Below are 26,557 nucleotides of genomic sequence, written 5' to 3' on the forward strand. Positions count from 1 at the left end.
TTTCCTAAAAAATCACTCTTTATTGGATAAATCGCGACGAGAGGGACTGAAATCAAGAGAGAAAAAAATCTAAAATCGAACTATAAATTTACCAGCCCGTTGACTCGCGTTGTTAAGGCATTCTCAGGAGTGTCAAAGCAATGGGAGTTATTTGAGCAGTTCGGAGATTTAATACTGTCTACCCATTGTCAGAGATGGCAAAAAATGGTTAGTTTAGTGACTCGAATTGCTCAAATTGCTCAACGGGCTGGGAGGCGCGCCGGCGCCGACTCGCTACTTGCTGGTTTGCACCTTTCCAGCATGCGTGATTTGGCTTCACGGGACGAATGTCTAGCGTTTCAATGCAGTCCTCGGTGCGGAGGCCAGTGGCCCTTGAGTGGGCTGGGTCCCTGTGCGGCCTGGTGCGCCCATTCAATTCGTTCGCGGTGTTATTGGCACTCGGAATTCAGCATTCGTGCTAGTGCAGTGCGCGCCCTTGCCGCTCCTCGGACAGGGATAAAAAGAGCAAAAAATAAACAATTAAATAAGTTTTATTTTACAACCTGATGAGGCTCTCGTGGTAAAACACGGAGCTATTTAAATTCACTCAGAATAAGAGAGAAGCAGGGAACACACGCGTGTATGTGCAATTTATATGTATATATATGTGCTCTCTCTTGCACCCGCCAAGGGGGTTAATTTAAAGTGTATATAAGGAATTTATTCTTAATACATTGGCAAGGTGCGCGGGCATATCAAACTGGAGAGTCGCATTAAGGTTAACAAGGTTGAGCTGCAGCGGCGGCGGCAGCGGCACATACACACACACACACGTGTATGTACCGAGAATAAGAAGAGCTGGCTGGAGAGCTGGCGCACCAAGCGAGCGAGCGAGAGATAAGGATGGATACGATGGAGCTACAAGTCAGCCTCCCCCGAGACCTCGGAAGCAATCTCAGCCGCGCCACATCCCCAGACAGTTGAGACTCAATTAAACTTTAAGATGATATGCACGAACGGCAACGGCGCCGGCACACACACACACACACACACTCATATACGTACACACGACGCCGCACCGCGCGCCTTCGCTCGCTCGCACACACTCACACTCCCGTCGAGATTGCAGCAAATTTTGTCGCGGGGCGCCAATTACTCGCGCTGCCTCGGTCCACTTTTTGGCTCTGATTAGTTCGCTCGCTCTCTCTCTCTCTCTATGCTGCTGTGCAGACGCTCGTTGATCAAAGTTGATCCAATGCTGTCTGCGTTCATGCGCCGAGAGGATAACTCGCTATAGACACTTTGTCCCTCCATACGTGCGCTGAGTTGGTGTCGAAAGGGGAATTAACACGAATTTGTTTATTTTACGGGACATCTATTTATTTATTATTTTCTAAATTTTCAATCCCTAAAGTGGAATGATACAGGGCAACAATTGAAAATTATTTGAATTGTTGGATGCCATAAACAATTGATCGATAAAAAATTTGTTCAACAATTTGCTACAATAAAAATTCAAATTTTGCCAATTTTTCCCAAAATTTACAGTGCTTGAACATATTTTCTTGGCATATTCCGATTCCTTTCGTCGAGATCTGTCCAACGGTGTATGCCACTTATTGGGGAAACTCTTGGTTTTGAAATTAAATCGGATTTCTAGTAAGGAGACAGCCATTACAATTTGAAAAGCACGAAAACTTTCCAGCCAATTTTCTTAAAAAATTGCAACGCTTCTTAGGTCAATTTAGGCTTTAGCTTAATCCTAAGGGATGAGTTTATGCATTGGCAACAAGAATATTCCAGGATTTTGCAGTCTTTAATTAGCATGCAAACATTTGAGCCAATTTTTTCTCAATAGCGAGTAATTTAGTTTTTTTTTTTTAATTTTTAGATAGTATTTCAAGTAAAGGTATCAAAAAATTTTATTAAGTTTTTTATTAAGTGCAGCATTAAATATGAAGCCTAAATAAAAAAATTAATCAGTATAAAATAAAACTAACATGATAGAAAAGAATTTTCCTGCGTATAACTGAGGTGCAGTGTAGGAAGTCACACTTCCAAACAAATTAATTCGCGTGGGAACGCCTTTGGTGTGACAGTCGGTGTGTCTCGCTCTCCTCGGAATCAGCGCAAATCACATCATCAATCTGTCGCGCCCCGGCAAATGCTTTGCTCGATCCTCTCGTGTCTGCATCGGCGCGGCGGCGGCAACGGCGGTAAAAAAGACGCGCGCTGTGGGTTTTTGTGATGGGCATCGATAATCCGAGCAGCAGACTCCCTCTCGCCTAAAAAGAAGCTGAGAGGCGGCCGGCGTTTGTAATCACTTGGCCACTGCAACAAGCGGTCGCTTCAATTCGTGGCTGCAATTAATCGAACGTGACCTGAAGCAAAGCGTAAAAACGCCCATTTTCTACACCCGACCGTCGCGGGTTTTACCTGCTGCCCTCATTGATTCATTCATCAGCTCGCAATCGTGCGGCCGAGGTGAGAATCAGAGCTTCGGCGAGGGTCTGCGCACGGGGGAGGAATGCGTAAAAAGGGGCCGATCGCCACATTTGCATTTTATTTTAGAACATTTTGCAATTAGATTGATTTTTAAATCTGTTCAATATTTACATAGGTGTATCTCATTAAAATTAAAGTGTGAAAACTCATTTTTACCTTTACTTGAAGCTCTATCTAAAAATTAGGAAAAAATAAAAATTCTAAAATTGTATCAATTTTTGAAAAAGTCAAGCATTTGTCTCCCTACTGTAAAACCACGATTTATTTCACTATTTAGGGAATTTTTCCTCAAAATTCGCACATCATTGAATAGATCGCGAAAAGAGGGATCGAAATCAAGAGATTGAAACGAGAAATTTGGCAAAATATGAAATTTAACCGTTCCTCATTCCTGATTCTAGAAGATAAACTGTTGCTAAATTTCTCAAATCGAACTAGCATTGAAAAAAAGGTTCTTAATTGTTAACATGTAAGGCTCTACTTTTAAACCGACCAAATTTGGAGAGGTAAAAATTACGAATTCAGGGCCTGGATAGATAAGATCAATAACGAAGCTCCAAATAATCCATTTTCGATCTCATCTGAAATCTAATCTTGGATGGTTCACACCGGGCGGCTCGGCTCGGCTCGGGGCGTCAGCAGGGACGCGTAGCTCAGCGTCGGCGGGCGCGAGCAGGCGTTTCATTTTCATCGCAGCGACCCAAAAATATGATTATACAGCGCGAGAGCCCATTTCTTGAACAAGAAGTCTCCCGCCGCACAGCAATTCCAAGTTGTGGTCCCCGGAGAGTCATCGAGAGCTCCAGCAGCCGCCGCCGCCGCCGCCGCTAGCGCGCGTTATACCTTCTTCTTGCCCGTAGCAACCCCCACCTTGTATTAGAACACCACCCTTTATCCTATGGCCCCGTTTTTTTAATTCCTCCTGCACGCCATTATGCCGGCGCTGCGCAGCCCCCAGAGGAGAAATGCTGTTGTGCAAGCACCATGTCTTCTTCTCCACTTCTTTTGCACCCGGAATTACACCCTCAGCGCCCAGCCCGAGACACGCTGCTTGCTCGGCCTCTGTTGGCGCGACGGAAAAGCACCGGCGGTTTCCAAACTATAAAGGGACACTCTCGCACATACCTTCCTTCAATCATAATTTTTTCCCTTCAATCTGGCAGCCAGCAGTGTGTTGCTTTCGCTCCATTCTCAAAGGAATTTTCCCCGCATTTTTAACAAACACCCATGAATTAACTAAACGATGAGCTTTTAAAATGTTTTAATCATCCTATATTACCACCTGTGTTCAAAACAGGATTGTCAAAATTTCATATTCCAGATAAAAAAAGGGAAATATTTGAAATATTCACTGTTCGACTCAGGGGATGAAATTATGGTCAAGAGGGGTGGATGGGTGATGGATGAGCTGCCCAAAACTATTTAGCTCACCAGGGGAAGTCAAGCCAAGTCGAATAGTATGCAGTTTTTGAATTTCTGACCCTTAGATCCCGAGATTTGGCGCTCACAACATTTGCAAAAATTTTGTTTTTCGGAATTCAAAATTTAATTCCTCGAAAAGAAATCCTGGTAACCTCGTAGACCACTTTTGAGGGTCATTTCGGATTTTTCGGCATGTCTAAATCCCAAATTACGACCGGAAATTTTTGAAAATTGAGCCTTGGTGTCTTTTGATTTGTTTTGAATTATTTTGACACCGCCAAAACCGTCCTGCGACCCGTGATTTTCGGTTGCTGAAATTTTATTCTCCTTTATTTTGCTTGAAAAAATTGGAACCGATTTTTATGCAATCAACAGACTACGGAGGCCGCCGCAGGTTAGCGCTCCCTTCTCCCTTGGCTTCCTGACACTGCAACCTAAAATATTCGTTTTGCTCGTGATATTTGAAGGGTGTGGTAACAAAAGTGGTGGCGCTTCCTCGCCCGCAAAACAAGACCTTCCTAAACCTATCGCGAAACATAAGTTTCTTTTTAAGAAAGAGATTTAACTATGGACTTTTTGTGAATAATTTTTGTCGAGTGAGTTTGAGACAAATTTTTGTATTAACTTTGTGAATTTCATTACGAAGCCTTGCTAATTTATTAATTTCATTATTCAATTTATTGTGTTGTGTTACCGTAATAAGGCCAAACCCTGATCCCCTAAAAATTAGACCTGCTATCGTTGAGTTTATTTATATTATATTTATTCCACTCTCAAACAGGCTTAGATAAAATCAATTTTGAAATGCCAATCTATAATTTTTTAGCAACATATAATATAAATGATATACCGACTCAGCCTCAGCACACCGCACATAACTCAGACTTGCAGATGCTTTTTCTTCCTGAGCCAATTCCCCGACGCCACAGTTAATTGGCCAATTAAATTTCGCATCGGCGGCGAAGTCAGAGAGAGGACAACAATGCGCGCGCGATTATTAAATTACTCTAATGCCGAGCAGCCAGAGCATAATGGAGTTGTATTATTGTGTGTTCTCTCAGCTATTCGTATATATATATAGTAATACATATAACGCAGGAGGCATGGTCCATCCATTGGGATCCTTGGTGCCGCAGGAGGCACCCCCATATACGCTCTGCTAGGTGGCACCCCGTCGTGAAAAGGCACCTTTCGGAGCCCCCCGCCAGGTATCTATGGTCTCACTCTCAGGGCGGCTTTGTTGGCAGATGAGTGACTCTCTTTGTTGTCTCCTACTGACGTGTACCACATAACAACTTATTTCTATCCACGCACCTACGGCTCAATTTCTGAAAAGCATTCTGGGGTCTGATCCTACCGTCGCGCGCGGTATGCTCTTGAAAATAACAGTTTCTTTTAAATTGAATCAATTTTTAGGTACGCTGTCAATCAGACATTTTTGGGGAATATTGAGAATGAAATTACTCATTTTGAAAAGCCCGATCGAATGAACTCCAATTTTAAAGTCATCGATCAAGGTCATTCAGGTTTATTTTCGAAAATTCTGGGTGTTTTCGGGTTTTGGGATTTTAAAAATCAGCGTTATACTGAAAAATAAGAAACGCCCCTCAAAATAAAATCTCAGGAAACTAAATTTCAAGTCAGATTTGGCTTCATTTTCGAGAAATTCAAATTTGAATTACAGAAAAGCACAAAATTCAATTTTTGCAAATTTTGTAAGCGCCAAATCTAGGGTTTTAACGTTCAGAAATGCACAAACAGCACACCGTTCGACTTGTCTTGACTTCCTCTAATGAGCTGAGTGGTTTTTGGGGTGCTCACCCTCAACTATCAACCCTTACGGGCTCTAATTTCATCCCCCGAGTCAATAAGTGAATATGTAACCGGTGTGATTTTTTGTTCTTTTATATCTATATTATGAAATTTGACACTCCTTTTGAAGACGGTGTTACAAAAAGATTTAACCAACTTAACACATATTTTTAATCTGGGATTTTAGCACCAAAAATCGAGTAAATATTTATTTTTCACATTGATCATGAAAATCATGCTCATTTTATAAAAAAAAAAATCCTAAAATAGCGGGAAATTAATTTCTCTGCGAGTACGGTAGCAGCGATAAATTCAACATAACTTGATTGCATCATCAGCAGGACGCGAAGGTTGAGAATGGATGGGAACGTGAGATGCGGTGCCGAGATATACACGCTCAAAAATAAAGGATCACCGTGCGGCTCACGGCCAAGGGATCATGTAATTTATTTGATTTCGCGGCTTCTCCATAAATATTGAACTGCATTTTTGGAAGAGACACCTTCTGTCCGGGGGACAAAACGGAGGAGCAGAGGGTGAGATCTAGCCTGGACCTGGGCAATAAATAGCATTAAAGACCGTGGCAGTTGCACCTGCAGGGGTGCGTCTCCATTCTTCTCTCTTCACGCTGCTGCGCACCTTATTTCCTTTCAACGTTTTTCATATTCTGGGCGCTGCTTTGTAGTAATATGTATTATTTCGTCAAAGAAAGTGAAAAGATTCGTTGAAACGTTCAACTGCGAAATGTATTGCTTTAAATTGTCCCCCTGGGTATATATGGGGGTGGACAAATATTCTTTTTCCTCATCTTTAGTGCGCAATCGACTTCCTCACGCTGTTTTCCGGTGCGCTGCTTTTCGTTAAATCGAACACACGCACATAAATTGCCGTCAAATGCACGCAGCACTTTGAAGACGATTACAAGGCGTTTAAGAATCTTACTTGCATAAGTACAAATATGACGGGCGTTTCACAATGCGCGAGAGTGTGTATTTTAATGAAAAATCGCCGCGCCGTCTCAGCGGCGGCACCAGAGTGAAGGATCGCTTGAGGAGCAACAGTCATTAACTGATAGTTTGTCATATTAAAAGAGGCTGCGTTTCTCATGCGCGTGTGAAGATTTCATTACGCCGAGCGAGCGCAGCAATGACATGAAATATATTAATTAATATTTCACTGTTCCTCCTCGCGTGAGACGCGTTTACAGATAAAACAACTCTGACTAACAACGAAAAATATTTTCATGGTAAAATAAAATTGATAACGGTTTAGTTTAACGGGGTTTGCGATTTATAGGCTGGAGCAACCCCATTTTTTGGCGGGCTGGAAGCAATTAAACGACGCGAAAAATTAAAGAATAAAAGTATATAGACTTAAGAATAAGGCTCAAATTCAAACTGATCAATCACCCATACATAGTTAATTAAGATATTTACCAAAGATTGGTTGTATTTATAACATTTTCTATTTCTCAGCATATATTTACTCATTTTACATCCTTTTAGATAATAAGGGTTGGAAATAGGGGCTAAAGAAGATGTCTCTATTTGACTGCTTTGTAGCTAGCTATAAAGGGGAGTTCGTGTGTCATGAGTGTCATGACAAGTCAAAAGGTGTGCAGTTATTGTTGGTTCTGACGTTTTAGAAGTCGGTATTTTTGTTGAAAATCGTGTTTACGTTTGGAGACCGGCATTAGTGTGTGATTGTTAAATTTACAAAAACTCGACTTGTATTCACGCCACCATAATGTATACTGAAGTAGTGTCCGGCTGCTAAACACAAAATTCCGTTACGCAAAGAGGTGAAAGTGACAAATAATTTACGTTTTTAGGGTTCAAAATGAGGATTGAGGGGTTTGACTCCTTAGACTACTTTGACTGTCTATAGGGGGGGGGGGGGGCAAAGAATAGTCCATCAATGTGCAGTTTTTGAAAATCTGGCAATTCGAAGCTGAGAGATTTGGGCGTGCAAACGCAAACATATTTTAAAACCCTGAAAAGTTTTCATTTTAAATAAAAAAATCAAGCCGGAACGTCACACTACTATCCATGGCGACTGCATTGGATCTGCGAGACGCATCAGATGAAGTGTCCGTATTGTCCTTAATCTTGATAGTGTTTGTTCTTTGCAGCCTGTTTACGAAGAATCACATTCTGCAACAGCAGCTTGACCTGAACTTCATGAAAGGCGACGATATTGCGTTGTCTCTTAAGGGAAAGGGCGCAGTCAATCTGACTGGTTTCATCGTGCCTGAGGAACGGCACTACTTTTTATGTTTTAATAAACATTTAAAGAATTTTAACTCGTGTCAGCTTACACATTAAGTAAAGAGTTTTGTTTTAAAACGATTTGTTTTTACAATAAATAATTTTGAACCCAGCAAAAATTTACTTTTTATCTGAAAACAAAGAATCTTTGATTTACTAATTTTTTAATCATCAAAACTAAATACTATTTGAATTTTTGGATGCCATAGACAATTGATCGATACAAAATTTTTTCAACAATTTGCAATAATAAAAAAGGACCTTCCTACAGTAAAAATTCAAATTTTGCCAATTTTCTCCAAAATTTCGAGTGCTTGAACATATTTTCTTGGCATATTCCGATTCCTCTCGTCGAGATCTGTCCAACGGTGTATGCCACTTATTGGGGAAACTCTTGGTTTTGAAATTAAATCGGATTTCAAGTAAGTAGACAGCAATTACCATTTGAAAAGCACGGTAACTTTCCAGCCAATTTTCTCAAAAAATTACAGTGCTTCTTACACGTCAATTTAGGCTTTAACTGAATCCTAAGGGACGAGTGAATGCATTGGCAACAAGCATTTTCCAGGATTTTGCAGTATCATTCCTCTTTTGCTTTAGGGAGCACGGGTTTGAATCCCGGTCATGTCGGAAATTACTCGTCTGTTTGTATAACTTAAGTGTCAATTTCGTCATGAGCCAATCAATCCAATACATACACTACATACGCTACACTTTGAGTATGTAAAAAACATTTTCAACCTTAAAAAAGTCTCAAAACCTCCTCTTTGTTTAATTTTTCTCTATATTCTTTGCCTTAAATTAGTATTTTTAATTTTACTTGGACCATGAACCGCGATTAATTTCTGTTCACAAACTGTCACGGAGCAGTTGTTGTTGTTTTATTCATGAGTTAAAAAAAACACATACGATAAAATTATAAAAAGAGGCGAACCTTGAGGACAAAATCCATCGCACCCAACCGTGCTCGCAGGCTGAGGAAAAAAATGACAAATCTCGTCGGGCAGAAAACACGACACTTAACACAGCCGCAGTTGGGCAGTGGAGGAAAAAAATATATACAATTCTCCGCTTGCAGTGTAAGAACGGCGTTATTATATTGTGCGCGAGAGCGAGCGAGCGAGCAAGCGATCTCTAGGAATGCAGGCAAAGTGAAATAATGGAGATATAGTGCGAGACAAGGGCGATATGTTCACGTCAGGCCGAGCAAGACGGTCCCTCGCGCTGGACAGACATCTCAATCTTAAGCGCGGGCGCCCCATCGCATTGTGCCCAAGAGTGCATTGTGGGGACCCCGGGGGGCCGGTGACCTCTGCCTCGCGCGTCCAGCGGGCGGCGGGCCCATTTTTCTCGCTTTTTTATTCTCGTTGGTTCGTTCGCTCGTTGGTTGCGGTCGCGCCGAGCAGAAATATTGCTAACATTGCGCGCGCCCGCGATTATTAATTTAATTGTCACGCGGCCTGGGAGACAAACACGAAAAACGCGATGCTTATCGGCCGGCTTTATTAATGCCGCGATCATTTGTTTGATTCCCCCCTCCCCTCCCCCTCCGCCCTATGTGATGCTCTTCGCACCGACAACACGACCGACCGACGTCTTATTTTCGGGCGTGATTCTCTCTCTCTCGGGAGAAAACTGCTTATTAATGCTTGCAAAATGAATGTTTTATTATGGAACAGGATTCAAGCTGTGCCGAAGCTATTTTTCAGGCAAGCCAAACGTCCAAAATTTGAGTTAAATTGTTGTCAAACATTTAACTTGAAAATTATTCAAATTAACCAGTGGAAAAGATTTAAAAAAAAACAAATTACTTATTTATGTCTAATTTGTTTATCTTTATTGAGCAAATGGCATTTGAAATAATTTTCCTTTCCAAATATTCATGTGTTTCACACTATATATGTTTCATTTTCTTACGAAATTATTAAAAAAAATTTATGGATTCAAAATGGAACATAGCTGCGAAATTTTAAAGAAGATTTTAACTCTACGTTCGTGATGACACAGATTTTATTTTAAAAAATTCATTAAATTGAAAATTAATATTTTCAGGCATATCTTTGGAATACGTTGAAAGATAAAATAAAAAAAGCCAAAAATAATTTATACGTAAAGTGATTTGAATGGGTCATATTGACAATTTTTCTCAATTTATCATATTTTTGACACATTTAAATCCTTCTAGTCGACGTTTACAACACATTTTGAGGAAACTCTTTGTCGGGAAATAAAATAAGGTGTCACGTTTAGGATTGGGAGACAGTCTGAAAGCAAAGCTCGTTAATCATAGTGAGAAACATTTTAGAAAATAAATGCGACCTTGAACGCACCTCTCAAGGCATCTAGCATGGCGTCCGTTTTGCACAAAGAAAACGGAAACGACAAATCGGAAGCTGCATTTGCCCCACGCGACTGTCAAAAGCCTTGCCCCACACTCGCTCAGCGGCGACGCGAACAAAAGTGAGCTGCGTGTGTGTACTACGTGCAATGGACCCTCGTGAGAGGGTGAATGATGATCCCGCGCTCTGCTTTTATTTATTTCGCCGAGCAGGAAAGCTTTTCCGTCTGCTTTCAAGCTATTTCCGATGTTTATTCCGACCCAAGGGTGGCTGTGTGTTTTAACTAATGACCTCTGATCATGCACGTTCCTCCGAGCTCTTAATGTCACGAGCGAAACTTTTTGCAGCAGACCCTGTTTTCCTTTGCGGCAGGTGAAAAGGTGTTTTTGCGCGCGCCTCATCACGAGCCTTCGACAAAAGAGCGAGACTAATCCAACTACCACCTGAGTGGCGAATTATTTTTCTAGCGCAACAGGCTTTTTTTAGTTTCCCGCAGTTTTCAACAGTAAACAGCCGCTTGATTGTCATGCAAACTTAAGCCTTTTCCGCTTTTATAACCCAATTTTTAGATTGTATTTAAAGTAAAAGTAAAATATGAAGCACCTGCTGACTGCATTGGTGTACAAATCGTGAAGTTGAGAATGCATAGCGGCGAGACGGATGCTGCGCGCATCTCTGCTGCGACTTTGGTGCTCTTTTTTGCCGCTTTTTATCGCCGACGGTCGTCAACTCTCTCTTGTACACATAAACCATTCTCAGCAGCCGCGCGATGAAATCTAACTGCGCGCGGCACAAAAAGCATTAAACAGTGAATGCGAGCCCTGCTTCTGCTTGTTAGAAACCGAGAGCGCGGCGGCTCATCGTCGCGAATATTATTGCGAGAGAGCGCTCTTAAATTTATTTGACTAATGAGCTCGTTCATTCGTATGCAAAAACTCGTGCCAGCCAAATTGATTTTTTGCTTGGTTTACATGTTTGTGACTCACACATTAAGTCTGATGATCGTTGTAATTTAATTACTCAATTCTAGATGATTGTATTTCAGATTTTTCACGTTAAATGTTTTTTAAATTCACTTATTTTTATATTAATAAAGGTTTAAAACAAAGACTTTGGTCACTCCATTGGTATTTGGATGAAATTTGCTGGAGGGGTTGCCCTAAAAGTCCTGCTCTCTCACCCAAAAAAATTGGTCAAAATTATTTTAATTCACAGGGGCTAAAAATTTGCGTTTTTTTAAGTGCGTATTTTTTTTAAGTGCGTATTTTTTTTAAGAAAATTAATTAAGGAAAATCTTTTACTTTTGATGTCAAACGAATTACCCTTGGGCACAAAAATCAGGTTGATTTTTTCCAAAAAATTTAAATACCCTAAGATAAAATTGCATAAATCTTAAATAGCCTATAATGTGGCTCATACACGTGTGGCAATAACATATAAAAAACGGTAGCATGTTTTTATACTCAGTTTTGACAAAATCTAGGTCAAAGTTGAAAAAAAACGAAGTTTTTTGTTTTTCGAACCCTGAAAATCAAACTGTTTTTAAAAAGGGCATTTACTGCGCGGATTTCGAGCGGATTTGAATGAAATATTATTGAAAATAATTAATTATGGCTATACGAGGTCATGGTGGTCATGGCTGAGACTTGCGGAATTTTTTAGTTTGAGGGTTGTTGGAGCCAAAGCGTATAAATTCCTTTTGTCTATCGTTTATTGATGAGCGTAGCATTATGGACTGTATAGCATTATATAAATTCATTATAACAAAAGGACAAGTTTTATAAACAAAAAAAGATACGCAATAGAATTATAGTGAGTCAAATATTACAATAAATATGAGTTATCACAACAGAAGTTATTTAACCCGTGTGCTCCCGTCTATAGTTATTAATACAAAATACATCTGCATAAATATATTATTTCTAGAATACGCACAACTGTTATCTCCCTGCGGCCGAGAGCGAGTAGGCGACATAACCATTGGGCGCGGAGATGAATCGGTCAGTGAAAGGCGGAAGATTGAGTGAGAATCGCTTATCAGACAGTAATAGGAGCAAAATTGATATGAACTTAGTTTACGCTAGAATGTGCGGGAACTGCTTATTAAATTAACTTTTGGGGTCGTTTCTAATTTTTTCTCCACGAGAAGCGCAATTCTATAGATTTAATTTTATCGAGTTTTAAACTCTTTGGCCCGATTTCGAAGGATCAGAAGATAATAATTTAAATTAGGGCACAAACTTTCTTTGAAACAAATGAAACGGCACGTCTCAATCGGCAGGTGCTTTGCTGCTGATTAAAGAGCTAAAAGACGGCTGAAGCAAATCCGCGGTGCAAAATTTCCGCGCGGAGAGCACCTGAGCGGAATGCACCTGCACGGCACAAAAATTAGTCACCCCGACGACGGATGGAGGAGAGGCGAGTCGCGCAGCGTGAGACTGAAAATCAACAGACAAAAGTGCGCGGCCGTCCATCTTTTTCTCATTGAAAGGAGTAAAATAAAGCACACGGCTGCGGCTACGGCGGCGGCGAAAAAATGAGGCATGGCCAACGAACGGCAGCGTAAAAAGCCGATTTTTCCATGTGGCGCGCTGCGCTCACGGTGGTGCGGTGCTCGCCGCGGGGCTTTGTGCACACCACACAGTAAATAAATACACACGCCGGCCGATCGGCCGGCCGCATGTTTGTTGTGGCAACAAGTGTTGATTTTTTTTTCTCCAGAGTTTAGTTCCACCGCGTTTGACCGTGCCACCGGCGAGCTGCAGCAGCGACTAGCTCTCCGCGCGGCCCGTCGTCACCCATTAGACACGAATGCTCGCTCTGACCGCCCGAGAGATACACATGCACTTTCCCATAGGATCACCGATTTAACACCCTTTCTGTCTGCACAGAGATTACCACGGCTCATCACGCCATCATTTGCTATTGTGCCGCCGCTTTTTTTCTTTCTTTGCGTCGCACCGCTGGGAAAATACGCGATTTTCATTCATGCCGCAGTCCAAAATTGTTCATGAGTGAATTGTCAATAGAGGTTATTGTTGCTTGAAGCGGTTTATGCTGGGAGACTTGAGCTTTTCGTGTTTGCGAAGGAATTTAAAGAAAAAAAATATCAAGCATGAACTATGTGGGAAAGTTTTATTTTGTATAGCACTTTTGATGCTATTTAAATCAAAATTTGGGCGCATTTCCACGAATTTTCGGCTGTTTGTTAGAATGTCCGATTAACGAAGTTTGACGGCCGGTTTTCCGGTAAATCCGGGCGAAATTTGGGGAAAATTAGCCTCTCGAAGCTTCCATTGTGGGGTAAAAACGTTGGAAAAGATTTTATATTTAATAAAAATAGTTTTTCATGATTCTACGGCGATTGTTTTAACCGATTTTGGTTTTCAGCTCGTAAAAAGAAAGCATTTTAAGTGAAGAATGCACAGCAGGCAGGATGGAGTCTGAAATCGCTACGGAAGTGCCTTAAAACTAAATTAATTACGAAAGTATACGGTGGTGCCATCTGCTGGTGAACAGCAAATAATCAAACTGGACGACATTAACATTATCAAACAATTATAACCGTTAGATAAATTTTTACCCCGAAGTTCAGATCCCACGAAATCTCGACCCTGCGGCCAGAGAGCATTTTAGTTTCGACTGCTGTCGAGCGAGGTTAAAGGTGCATTAAAGGGTGCAGCGCTTTTATATGGCATATTTTTACACTGCCACCTAGCGATGCGAGTTTAATGCAAATTAATTGTTACGATATAGTTGTGGCGGGAAGGCGCGACATCATCAAACTTTTCCAAAAGATGCTAACAAGTTTTAAATTATTTTTTTTCAAATTTGATACATTTGTTGCAACACCTCCAATACAAGACCTTTCGTATTGTTCTAAATATTGCCCTGGATGAATTTAACATGCCTAGAAATTTTCAGGATGCGGTGAAACTTTTAGTTTCCGGGAAACAGATGGTCTCAAAGGTTTTTTAGTTCAGGTGAAAATTTAGTAAATGAAAATTGCACGATCGGTTGATTTATACCTTCGTTGGGGGCAGAGTAGACCATCAGAGCAGGTAAGAAATCAAACCCTGGCGTCAGGGTCAGGGTAGTCCTCGAAATCAGTCAATTCGCAAAAGTGTGGCCACTTTTACTAATTGTAACCTGATGACGGGCTCTGCAATGGTTCGAATTGCAAGATCTGCTCACCGTTGGAACGGCCAAGTAAAGAATTTCCAGAATTCGACCCTTTGGAGGCCATCTGGGCACTCAGGGCACATTGCTTTGAATATTGGTTTGAAATTTATTAAAACTATAGCGTACCTTCAATTCTTTGTGTGCCAACAAATTGATTAATCCAAGAATTTTACATATATGCATAACATTCGAATTGGTTTTTAAGCCTTCTAGCACGATGCACACGCAAGAAGAAAAATGCCACGTCACGCGGAGACATGTGTTTGTTACTATTATAGTGCGTGTGTGTGTTGTAGTGCGGTCGAGGCGCGGAGAATCTTTGCTGGGGGTGCGTGGTTGTGGAGCTAATGAGATCACATCACAACGTATATAGACCCACACATTGACTCATCACTCGGCATTTTATATACACGCGGATAAATATACACCAGCGGATGACACGTTTTTTGTTTCTCGCCTGCTCGCTCGCTCGTTTGAGAGAGTGAAAAACACGCGGAGGAAAAGAAAGAGACGCCGCCGCTTGAGAACGCGAAGCGGGCACAATCGCGCGCGCATCTGGACCTGCAGAATCTCGAGCGAGACAACACACCACCAGCGAAATTAAAACACTCCACTAATGGGCCAAGTGCCTTTCTGGCCTTGAACTCTCGACAAAAATGTCTCCATGCACGGATTCAAAATGAAAATATTTTGTTTTGTTCCCCACTAAACTTAAAAATAAAAAGCAGGAAACTAACGAATTATAATTTTGGCGGATTAAGCAATATTTGAAATCAATTCCTCGTCTAAATTAAAATGTTCAGTAAAATTTTCAAACCATATTTTTTTAATTACAATCGACCATTTCACAGAATCAAGTTGAACCAAACTTCATTTGAAGTAACTTCTCATGCCTAGCAACTTTTGTACAGAAAGAATTTTACTAGGTCAAAGGTCATGGTAATTAATTTTCAATTTTGAGTTTCAAATTCAAATCAAATTTGGAAAAAGCAATTTTTTAAGTTTTAAAGATGTAAAAAATGTTGCAAATTTCAACATCAATCTACCCTGAAATTTTTGTGACGCTGATATTTTTAGTTTTTGAGATATTTTAGGTCAAAGGTCAAATCCCAGTTTCGGGTCAAAAATCAAAATATCTTCTGAACGCGAGATCTCGGCTTCTGGTGGTCAGAATTTCAAAACCTGAGTACCATTGAACTCGTCTTGATGCCCCCTGACGAGCCATAAAGGTTCCAGAGTGGCAACCCCCACCCTTTTCATCCCTCATCCACCCTAATTAATTTATTTTACATGCAGTAATTGCAGCTATGGCTTTAAATGTTTGAAATCAGCCTAAAATGGTTGTACGCACCCACCCTCATCAACCCCAAACAAAAATATTCATAAATTTAAATATTTTAATACAAATAACAATAGTTTATCAATTTATTTTTTAAAAAAATCAGCAAAATTAGCCCTTGTACTTGTCATTGTTTATTTTTAAAATGTTTCAAAAACCTTTTTTATGTAAAAACCTAGATATTTTGTGTTTTAGTTCAGTCTATTGTTAAATTAGTAACAAATGCATTGCACTTAAAACCCGATTTTATAAATTTTAGTGTAAAAGAATCGTTTCGGTTTTTCACACCCTCGTTTGTGATTACGATTATATACGCGGTGGCGCGTCGTGAGTGATTGAATGGATGCGAGCACCAAGCAGACCACATGCTGAGGAGCGAGACGCGGAGCGGTGGTGCGGCCACCTCGGAGAAAAGCAGTTGACGAGCCGTGGGAGACCTTGTGGCTGCTCGGCAAGTGGAAAAAAAGTGCCGAGACTGCGAGAGCTGCTGCGACGCCCATGCATCTCCAGATGAAAACACACACACACACGCTAGCTGCAGCTGTCGTGCGCGTTATTTTAATAAATATCAACACACACAGCACGGATTAAAAAGCGAACGAACGAGCGAGAGTGGAAAAAGATGCACACAAGGATCAGGGCGGACGCTGCGCGCTGCTTGCTATATGGCCACTATTTTATTTTATAGGTTTATATGTAGGTACACAGTTTATGCCGCGTGTGCACACTTATTGACACTTATTGCACTCTTACGCCGTGTTTAATGCCCGCACAGAGTATCAATTTATGCTCATCTGTCGCCCCCTTGCTCTGTCACAGCTTTTCCTCTTCTCCGCGCGCAGACTGCTGCTGACCTCTAATTGACGTCCCGTGTATGCGTCTGCACCGGTGCCATCAATTCGAGTCGATATTTATGATTTCCTCTTTGCCCGCCTGTCCGCATATCACGTTCCTTATTATTTTGATGCGCGCACTTTTCCCGCACAAAATCGGACACGTCGCGACCGCAATTTGTTTGATTTGTGGAATACGTAAAACGTTTTCGATGCGAAAATCTTGGTAAAATGTCCCGTTTGTTGCCAGGTTTGTTCATATATATGGAAATTTATCGGATGTCATTAAGCACCGTTGACGTGCAGCTCCATTCACATTTATCACCGCGACGCACTTATCTGATTTACAAGAGTAGCCATAACAATGATGTTTTATTTATGATATTTTTCATAATACTGCGTCTCTGCTTTTTATTAATTGCGTAAAAGAGATGTCCAAATATTTTCTGGAATTCACACCTGCATGTTATTTATTTATTAAATCAGATTCCATTTGGTCACACCTCGTTGAAAAATTCGTCATTTTATAATTTATGCCTAGCGTTTTCAGCTCTCAACTGCAACCCTTTTTTATTTTTTAATCGGTTCCCCTCTTTTGAGATGGATGCGCAAACTAGTGAAAACTCATTCAGTGCCCCGATAAAAATTTGTTCCATGAAATTGGGATGCAGCTGACAGCCGTTAAAGTATAGGCTATAGGCAAAAATAAAGAGACGACTTTTTCAACGAGGTATTAATGAAATTTTCCTGGTTTGCGACCTTCAATCAAACTATCCTTTCCAGTTGCGCAAGGCTTGCTCATTGGTGTTCAAATCTGACAACAGGTGATGACAATATGCGTTTGCCAGCTGGCTAATTTTTGGTCACGTGGTCAGCCACCAGCCACCGATCAAAAAGTAAAATAAAAAAATGGAAAAGGGCCAGAGAAAAATTGGCCTCCAGACCTTTTAAATTTTAGTCAGCCGTGCCAGCCGCCAACAAAAATTTAAGCTGCCGACTCAAAGTCAAAATTCAGCTGCAGCCTGTTTAGCCTTCCTTCACCTCCTCTACTGATAATTAAATTTATAATTTAATCGCTTCCGCGGAGTTTTTACACTGCTGCTACGCAGCAGTAACGAATTAAAGCACATTAAACCACGCTAAAGGGCATGAACTGCTTCTCTTCATCTTCATCCTGCTCTCGGTATACATTAAACTGATTTCATTGTATTGCTTAGCGAGTCAGTAGCGTGTCATTCCTCAGTGCACGTATTAATTCGCGTCAAATATCACACATGATCGCATTTATTTGTGTGGCATTGCCTCACTCTCAGCTCTTCCTTGTGTGCATAATATACAAGCCGGGCCAATTAATTTCAATTTGCCGCCCTTTTCCTCGCTAATAATCGCTGCCCACCATCTCAAAGGATTGGCCAACAGCAAGTATGCGCGACACTTACGTGTATATGTATATATTTCTGAATCCGATCCAAGCATGCATAATATGCAAATGCGGGACGAGCAGAGCGCCAAGAAATGCGCAACATAATAACAATAATAATGCCAATTTATCAGCAGCCGTGCGGCAGTAAAGGAGCCTGACGCAAATCACTCGTGTTTACAATTTTACACACATTTTCATCCGCATCCGGAAGTGTGAGTGCGCCGCCAGGTCAGAACCGACGGACATCTCGTCGTTAATTTTATTGTGACCGCACTCCTGTACACAAGTGCGCGCTCTGTATGCACACACACACACACACACACACACACTTGTTGCGGCGCGTGGGGTCAGGGGTCAGACCGTGTGCTTTCCACTGCATGCAAATAGAGCTGCAGAGTGCCGATCGTGTGTCATTACAACCTCATTATCTCGCGTGATGTCCATTTAATTAATTCATCTGACAAGCCTTTTTTGTCGCTCGTGAACTTAAGAAGAAAGAGCCGCGCAAAAGGTCGGCTTTACGAGGAAGCAGCCTCTTTGCTCGGTGTCTCAGTTGGAGTAAGAATAGTTAAAAGGATCCAATGTCCACTGGAAATTTAAAAATAAAAATCTAATCAGCTATAGGTCGTTGTAAAAACGATCGACCAACCCGTTGGCTCACATTGTTAAGCCTGGAGGCATTTCACCTTCCGGTACATCACAGAAAATAAACAAATAATTAAAACAACTATTCTTACCCCGATAAATGGGTTGGTCAAAAGAACGACACGAATGCAATTAATTAATTCACACCCAGGAATTCTCACAGGCAAGGTCAGCGAACTAGAATACACGTAGATCGATTCATTGACATTTTGAATTAAGACACACTGCGTGATTTAAGTTTTAAATATAATAATATTCTTCTTTCGAGGCGTGCGAGAAGCACCAAATTTTTCTGGGATTAAAAAATGGTTTATTACAGATCAGCAGGGCAACTGTGCCCCATACATCCAGAACACTGGGGGTGCAATAAAGAGGATATAGGCTGCGTGGAATTTAGACTTCCCAACAATTCGTGTTTGAGCGATGACTTTATTTAGACAGGTAGACAGAATTTAACTGTGGAAATATATACATTTCATAAATAATTTGAGTAACAGAAATATCATTGAGAACAAGATTTCTTAACTAGGAGATTAAAATTCAAAACAAATAAATAGTTTGAGCAATAAACGAATAAAGCAACACATTAAAACATCAAAAGAAAATAAGACAAATTTCTCACCCCTATAGTCGGGTTCCAATTGTTCGCGCTCAAAGGATTACTTAACCTCGTCGCTGCAACACAACAAAAATATAACAAAGCATTTTTTGTATTGATAACAGAGGGAAAAATAAAATCAGTCTATCATGTCAGTATTTGGCAAGAAATGTTTGTCTCACTTTTTGTTTGAATGCACTTCAGTTCCCATTTAGCGTTTACAATAGCTATGCTTAACGCTCGGCTGATAGATTAGAAATAATCGTTTTATCACTAAGCTTGCAGTGCGCATGGGCACACAGGTTATAACACCATCAGCACTACAATAAGCCATCCTCAGGAGTGTCTTATTATTGTGTGTATTATTGGCCATTGTCAGAGATGAGAAAAAGGTGTGGTTTGTCGAAATAATGCTCAAATAGCCTCAAATAAGGTTGGCATGGGAGGGGCCACTTGCTGTTTTCGCACCTTTCCAGCAGATTTAGGGGATTAATGTTTGTGGCATTTCAATAAAAGACCTTGGTGGAAAGATGGCCCTGCTCATCTGCAGGGCACCAGGTATCCGCCTGGAGTTGTTATATTGTCACATGTTTAGACCATGCCCCGAGCGACAGATTTCTCTAATCCTAGCATTCTCTAGCATCTCTACTTTATAAAATTCCTGTACCCTAAAAATGGGGGAAAATATGGCATCAGGGTTTCGTCCTAAGTGAGGGTCTTTTCAGGGCGCTGGCCTAAAAATAATGCGACTTTAAATAATAAAATATAAACTACAACAATCTCTTGTTGATATCAAGATAATAATTTTTGGCAATCTAGACTGCACAAATTAATTTAATTCTGATAATTTTAACAACGCTGTAGCGCAATTTGTAAGAGTTGAAATGCTATCTTCTCAATTGATCCAAGTCCCAAGCATGTATAAGGAGAGATGAGCTTGCAACGCAGCACCCTCCCGAGGGTGTTTTGCCCATGCACATATATTTGGGTTGGGAAGAAAAAGGTCCAAAATTAAATAGGTATAGCTCGCTGGTCAGACTTTTCCTTTGCATCTGCCAACCACCTTTGTGTGCTTTGACAGTAATGTATTACTCGTACCATACATGACGCGAGAATGCAAGAAAAATCAAGACTGAACAGGCAAACCACCGCACTCGGGGTTCACACACTAGAGAAATTATTCCCATATGTATATGAACAATAAAACTAAATATATTTACAATCTACACTTCATTCTGGTTTAGTTAATAACATTGAAGTCTCTATAAAGAGATAATAATTGAATTGAAACTTTAAGAGATCTTTTGATTTCGCTCAGGTAATTGCAAGCTAGTGTCCAGAAATTAATATTACTCACTGACTGATTTGATCGTGGTTGATGCATTAATTTAATTATTGTGTTATGGCAGTTTTATGATAATATTAACAAGAAGTAATAGTACAGGTGTCTCTCAAAGGAGTAAATCTCATACACAGCAAGACGTCCGCACGCTTTTGTTGACTTTGTTTCTGATATTCCCTTAACTGCCCGTACTTTTTTTGCCAAACAATTTGTCTAGCTCTTTTTTGTTAAAAAGAAATACCACGATTTCATCGAACGCCCTGAAGAAAGTCTTGCTTTTAGCCGCACAGTTATTTGTCCTTTTTAACATCAAAACATTCGTCGATTTCACATTTCCTTCCAATGGTGGATTTTCAGAGGGCTTGAATTTTTTTAAATATATGATGTTTTTGTTTTAGGGAAGTGGAGAGATTTCTTCACTTTTTTATTTCTCGTGATTGTTTTCGATGACCTGATTTCCTCTTTAAGCTGAAACTGAGGCATGAATTTTGCACTGCAAGTAGGTTTTGGGGTCTGACGGACAAAAATCAATAGGTCAATTATGAATTAATTTCAGCGACCCAAACATTCTTAATAATAATCATCTCGTCAGCTTAACTTGCTCTGAAACAAAGCGTGATACTTCCTATACATGCTAGGCAATCGAAAAGATCTGATTGAGGTGATTCAAACACCTGTCATCGACAATTTTCCAGCATTTTTGGAGATTTCAACGCCCAAATTCGCAACTGTTGCTGTTTCACTGTCAAAATGCCGATCAAAACCTTAAAAACCACTCGTCAATCCAGAAATCCGCTTTTATTAATAAGGAATTCAGAAAAAATATAAACTACGTCGTATTTTAAATTTCTCAAAATTGAAACGCACGAGCTTCGAAAAGAACAGGAATTAATAATTGGCTGCTATTAAAATTCATTTCGCGCCAATCCCCCATCGAGCCCATTGTCAACACGTCTTATTAAAGGAAAAAAGGCCAAAAGCCACACACAACCCATCAGAGCGCAGAAGGGAAAAACCCACACCAAAAACAAGTCACTCAATCACTGCAGGGGGGTTGAAAGCGAAGAACAGTAGGGAGCAGCATCCCTACACGGAACAAAGGCGAAAGGCAGGGGTCCAGTGCATAGTGACTTTGGAATGAGCATTAAATTTGCTGTGCGCGTAGCGAGAGCGGTTGTGTCGCGATCGCGTAGAGAGCAAGCGACGGACCGACCGACGGACCGACCGCCTCTTTGCTCTGGCGCGAAGCTCCTCCCATTAATCCCATGGAGGCTCTGTGTCGAGATGGAGAGAGCACCATCCGGCGCGGCACCCCCTCTTCCCACCCAATGAGCGGTGGTCGCCGAGGGAGCTCACCAAGGGTGAACCCTGGAGACATGCACTCGCACGATCACTCGCTTCGCTCCGCCGAGGCACTCGAGACCGCTCCTTCCCACTAGCATGTGCTCGCCGCGCTGCAATGTTGTTTAAGGGCAACAGCAGCAAACTCGAACTCCTCATCGAGAAAATCCAGTCCAACAAAGAGAACACTTCGTCGCATGATTTGAGAGGTAGGACCGATTTTATTTTCAAATAATTGTGTAAAAAAGTAGAAAAATGTTAATCGAGAAAATTTTGCTTTCTTCACAATTGCAAGCAGTTTATATTTTTTTTGTGGAATTTAGCAACGGTTTATCGCTCTATTAATCAGGATCGAGGAACAGGAAAATTTCAGATTTTTGCGATCTATCCAATGGTGTGCGAGTTTGGACTAAAAATTCCCAAAATTGTGAAATAATACGTGATTTTATAGTAAAAAATTCTTTACTTTTGAGCTCATTTCCTCACAAAAATATATAAACGCCGAGCTGGGAAATATTTAGTTTTTTCTTTTAGAGAGTATTGCAAAGCAAAGGTATACAAAAGATTGCTATCAAATTTTCTGTAAGACGGATTGGTTAAGGCGGCAATCAACGTCGTGTTTTAATAACAATATAGGGTTCTTTCAAAAACGAAGAAAACCGATAAATTTTGTCAGAATTATTAAGTAAAAGATTGGGTAACTAAAACCAACTAAAAAGACACTGTGAGCAATATACGTTTATTGAGAAATCGATGTATAGATCGGATAAAAATTTAACTATTTAACCATCTCAACTATTTGCATTTTTGAAATTTCAATGTTCAAAAACAAGTCCTTAAATTCCGCGAATAGATACGAGGAGGACAAACCATCTCCATGTGCAGGAAATTAATCCCACGAATGTAGAAATCAATAAGTATTATATAGAATAAATATTCTCTTTCACAGTGAAATTCATAAAAACGTAAAAATGAACTGCATTGAAATTGAAACAATATTATTTTGATCGGGTGAGCTGAACGCTTTATTTGAACTTGATTTTTATTTTTTTCGGTTCAGCTTGATGCATTTTTTAATTTATCACATTGATCTCTGCCTTTTTCCGTAATTTTGAGGTTTTCAAAAATTAATACACAAAATGCTTTGACTTCATTCTTTATTAAATAATAATCTTCCATTCTGACATTTTAATATCAAGATTGTGTAATATGATTTTTTATCAATTCGGATATTATTATAATGACAGCCTGCGAAGTATGAAATATATATTTTTACTGTACAAACAATGAACAAAATTTCGTTTGAATTTATACTTCAATACAACACTCAATATGCTATTAATAAATCATTATTATTTTAATGCACATTAAATCAACATAACTATTGTTTAAATTAAAAAAAATAAGTAAATGATTTAAGTATCCAAACTAGGTAAATTTTTACAAGCTGGTTATGATTTTCAGAATAAACGGCATGTGTTTTTAAGTAAATTTTTTATCAGAGCTTGAATTTTGGTAACAAAAAAATCTAAAATGATTGATAAATGCATTTTAAAATGACGATGAGACATCACAGAATATTCAAACCAGCGTAATGGCTCGTTTTGTAGGATTTTAAACGCACTTATCTTAGTAATACTCAAGTCGAGCACTCGGGCAAAACTGATGCTGCTTCGGTTGTAACGCGCGCGGCGAGGCGAATTTTTGGCATAGCAGTGCGTACGCAAGAGTCATGCAAACCAGTTTGCAACAGATGAGGATGCCGACCTGCTCAAACACACTGGCGTTGTTATTTTTCCTTCCGACACACACCAAAGTGCACGCGCGGCCGAGAGATAAAAGTGCAAACTGTCGTCGGAATTAATGTCGGCGCAGTCGAGGAGGCGAAAAATGGTTTTCGCATTGCCACCATACGCAATTAAACTCGCGTCGCGTTTCAATGCGAAAAATAAACATTAATCATTGATTATACACGACAACGCTCGCCGCAACACCTATAATATCGAATTGCATCACTCGCTGGCATCTCCCTTCCCTACTCGCGCGCAAATGCATAATTTTCCCACTCGCTTATAAAGTGCGTGTAGCCAAGAACACTTTTCACCTCATTTAACGCCGAGAATGCTGCTAATATTGACAGCTTGTTGCTTATTTTTGCCGCCGCGCTTGTCTCATAATTTCCGGAAGGAATGCTGTCTGCTTTTAATAGGAAACTGATCCCGCGCGCCGGACAGCTTATACATATATTCATAAAACTCTCATAATTGTGATGTATGGTCGAGCGTCGAGCGTTTCAACTGCAATAAATTTTTGCCAGGTTCAAAAATAATCTTGAAAAGTACAAAAATGTTCCTGTACTCTTACTTTTTGATTGGGATTTTAATTTAAAGCGCGAAAATAAATTATTTAAACCTTAAAGTTGGAATGATACAGGGCAACAATAATTGAAAATTATTTGAATTGTTGGATGCCATAAACTTTTGATCGATAAAAAATTTGTTCAACAATTTGCAATTTTAAAAAAGGACCTTCCTACAGTGGAAATTCAAATTTTGCCAATTTCCTCCAAAATTTACAGTGCTTGAACACATTTTCTTGGCATATTCCGATTCCTCTCGTCGAGATCTGTCCAATTGTGTATGCCACTTATTGGGGAAACTCTTGGTTTTGAAATAAAATCGGATTTCAAGTAAGAAGACAGCCATTGCCATTTGAAAAGCACGGTAACTTTCCAGCCAATTTTCCCAAAAAATTGCAGTGCTTCTTAGGTCAATTTAGGCTTTAACTGAATCCTAAGAGATGAGTTTATGCATTGGCAACAAGCATTTTCCAGGTTTTTTTGCATTATAATTCCTAATGATTGACATTTTCCCGTCCTAATTAGAAAACCGTGACAACCCACGCTTGATTTCGCATTGTGGTGTTTTCGCAGTCCCATGCAAAACGAGGAAATTAAAATGAATGTGTCCTTTATGCGATATATAATCTGACAGTCTGGCTATTTTTAGCACTGCAACACCAACAAGTTGAGCTCAATTAAGAGCTTCATCTCTGTAGCGCCATTAAACGCCGAGTTTCGCTCATTCATTGCGCGTGCTACCCCTCTTCTGCGAGTGCGTCTTTTCAAACAAGGCATTGTTTCAATTCGCGTCGGCACCGTGGCGGCAGTAAAAATTTGACGACCCCGCTGTTGACCCTGTGCGCGCACAGAGCACAAGAATGAGACGGGAAATGACTTGTTGGTGCTCACGCTCATACGCGCCAAATGTAAATTAATTTACGCCACCACTTATTCGCCAACTTATCTTCATCATCGCCCTCCGCTTTGCTGAAGAAACGCAACTCACACGCCTTTTTAACCATCAACGGATTAACTGCATGTGGAGACCAAAGTCTCCCAGAGCGGCGGCAAGTTCTACTTTTTGATTATTTTTTTTGTGTGCCATAACTCGGCCCTATAAAACCAAAGCCACCGATTTTGTTAGTTTTGACATTGCCATTTTGTAGAGCAGAAAAGTTGGTCTAAAATCTTGAATCGCATTTTTCATAATTTTTTATTAAGAAAAAAAATCCACTACAATAGTGTTTGCACAGGTTTTAAATTTTTTACACATCTGTGCTATAGGCTGGAAAATCGGTCGCGAAGATCGAACAATTGACGACCAAGAAATAAAAGTTATACAGGCAAAACTCCCTCTGGACTTTTGAATTACGAATACAGGCGGATAATTTTACTCTTTGGAGCTTTGCTTCCGCCACCTCAGCTGCCAGGGACATTATTGGTACGGGGGTACGTCTCCCCCGCTTTCCTAATCGTTCTGCTATATGACTCAAGGAAGTCAAAGAATTTTACGGTGAAGTAGCAGATGACAATGAATTGTACATAAAGGAACAAGAAGTAAATAGACTTAATCTCTGCTAGGATGACCAAAGTAGAGACGTTAAATTTTACGTCCGAATCTCACCTTCTTAATAACTGTCAGATTTTCTAAAACCGCACATCAATAGACTAATCTCACCCTTTCCTAGATAGCCATAATACAGTCTAAGGGTGCCAACCCTTCATTGCCCTTTTTGCTTTTGAACCCTAAAAACGTAAACTTTTAGAATTTTTTGTTGTTTTCACTTCACTGCGCAGTGGAATTTTATGTTTGTCCTCCTGAAACCACTTCAGATCATCGTGCGGCGTAAATACGAGTGAAATGGTATGTGTTTTTCCTATACGTGACTCTTAGAACCCGAGATAAGGAAGAACAACTTTTTTAAATACGCAAAAGAAAAAAGCTTTTATTCACCAAATCTCGGCTTCTAATCATCAGATTTGCAAAATCTGAACACCACTGGACTAGTCTCAACCTCTTCCCTAAATAGATAAAAAGTAGTCTAAGGGTGCCAAACCTTCAATCCCCTTTTTTAATCCTAAAAAACGGAATATATTTTTTGGACTTCAATGCGCAACGGAGTTATAAGTGATTATTTACTTTGAAACCACTTCAGCTCATTACGGGACGTGAAGAAAAGTCAAATGGT

The 26,557-nt window shown here is 40.2% G+C and overlaps 1 protein-coding gene across 3 annotated transcripts in view; it reads left to right on the forward strand.

The window, feature by feature from the left end:
* The window catches only part of L (Lobe), a 103,314-nt gene that overhangs the window by 42,120 nt on the left and 34,637 nt on the right, over positions 1-26,557 (forward strand). The window contains exon 1 of one of the 3 annotated variants that reach the window (XM_065487611.1): positions 21,995-22,236. The exons of the other annotated variants lie outside the window; for them this stretch is intronic. Within the exon in view, the coding sequence (XP_065343683.1) occupies positions 22,146-22,236 (91 nt within the window). The 5' untranslated portion in view covers positions 21,995-22,145. Of the gene's footprint in view, positions 1-21,994; positions 22,237-26,557 lie in introns of those variants that run through there. 3 annotated transcript variants of the gene reach the window in all.

The sequence above is a fragment of the Cloeon dipterum genome, chromosome 4, assembly GCF_949628265.1.
Source record: "Cloeon dipterum chromosome 4, ieCloDipt1.1, whole genome shotgun sequence".
In the NCBI taxonomy this organism is placed as follows: domain Eukaryota; kingdom Metazoa; phylum Arthropoda; class Insecta; order Ephemeroptera; family Baetidae; genus Cloeon; species Cloeon dipterum.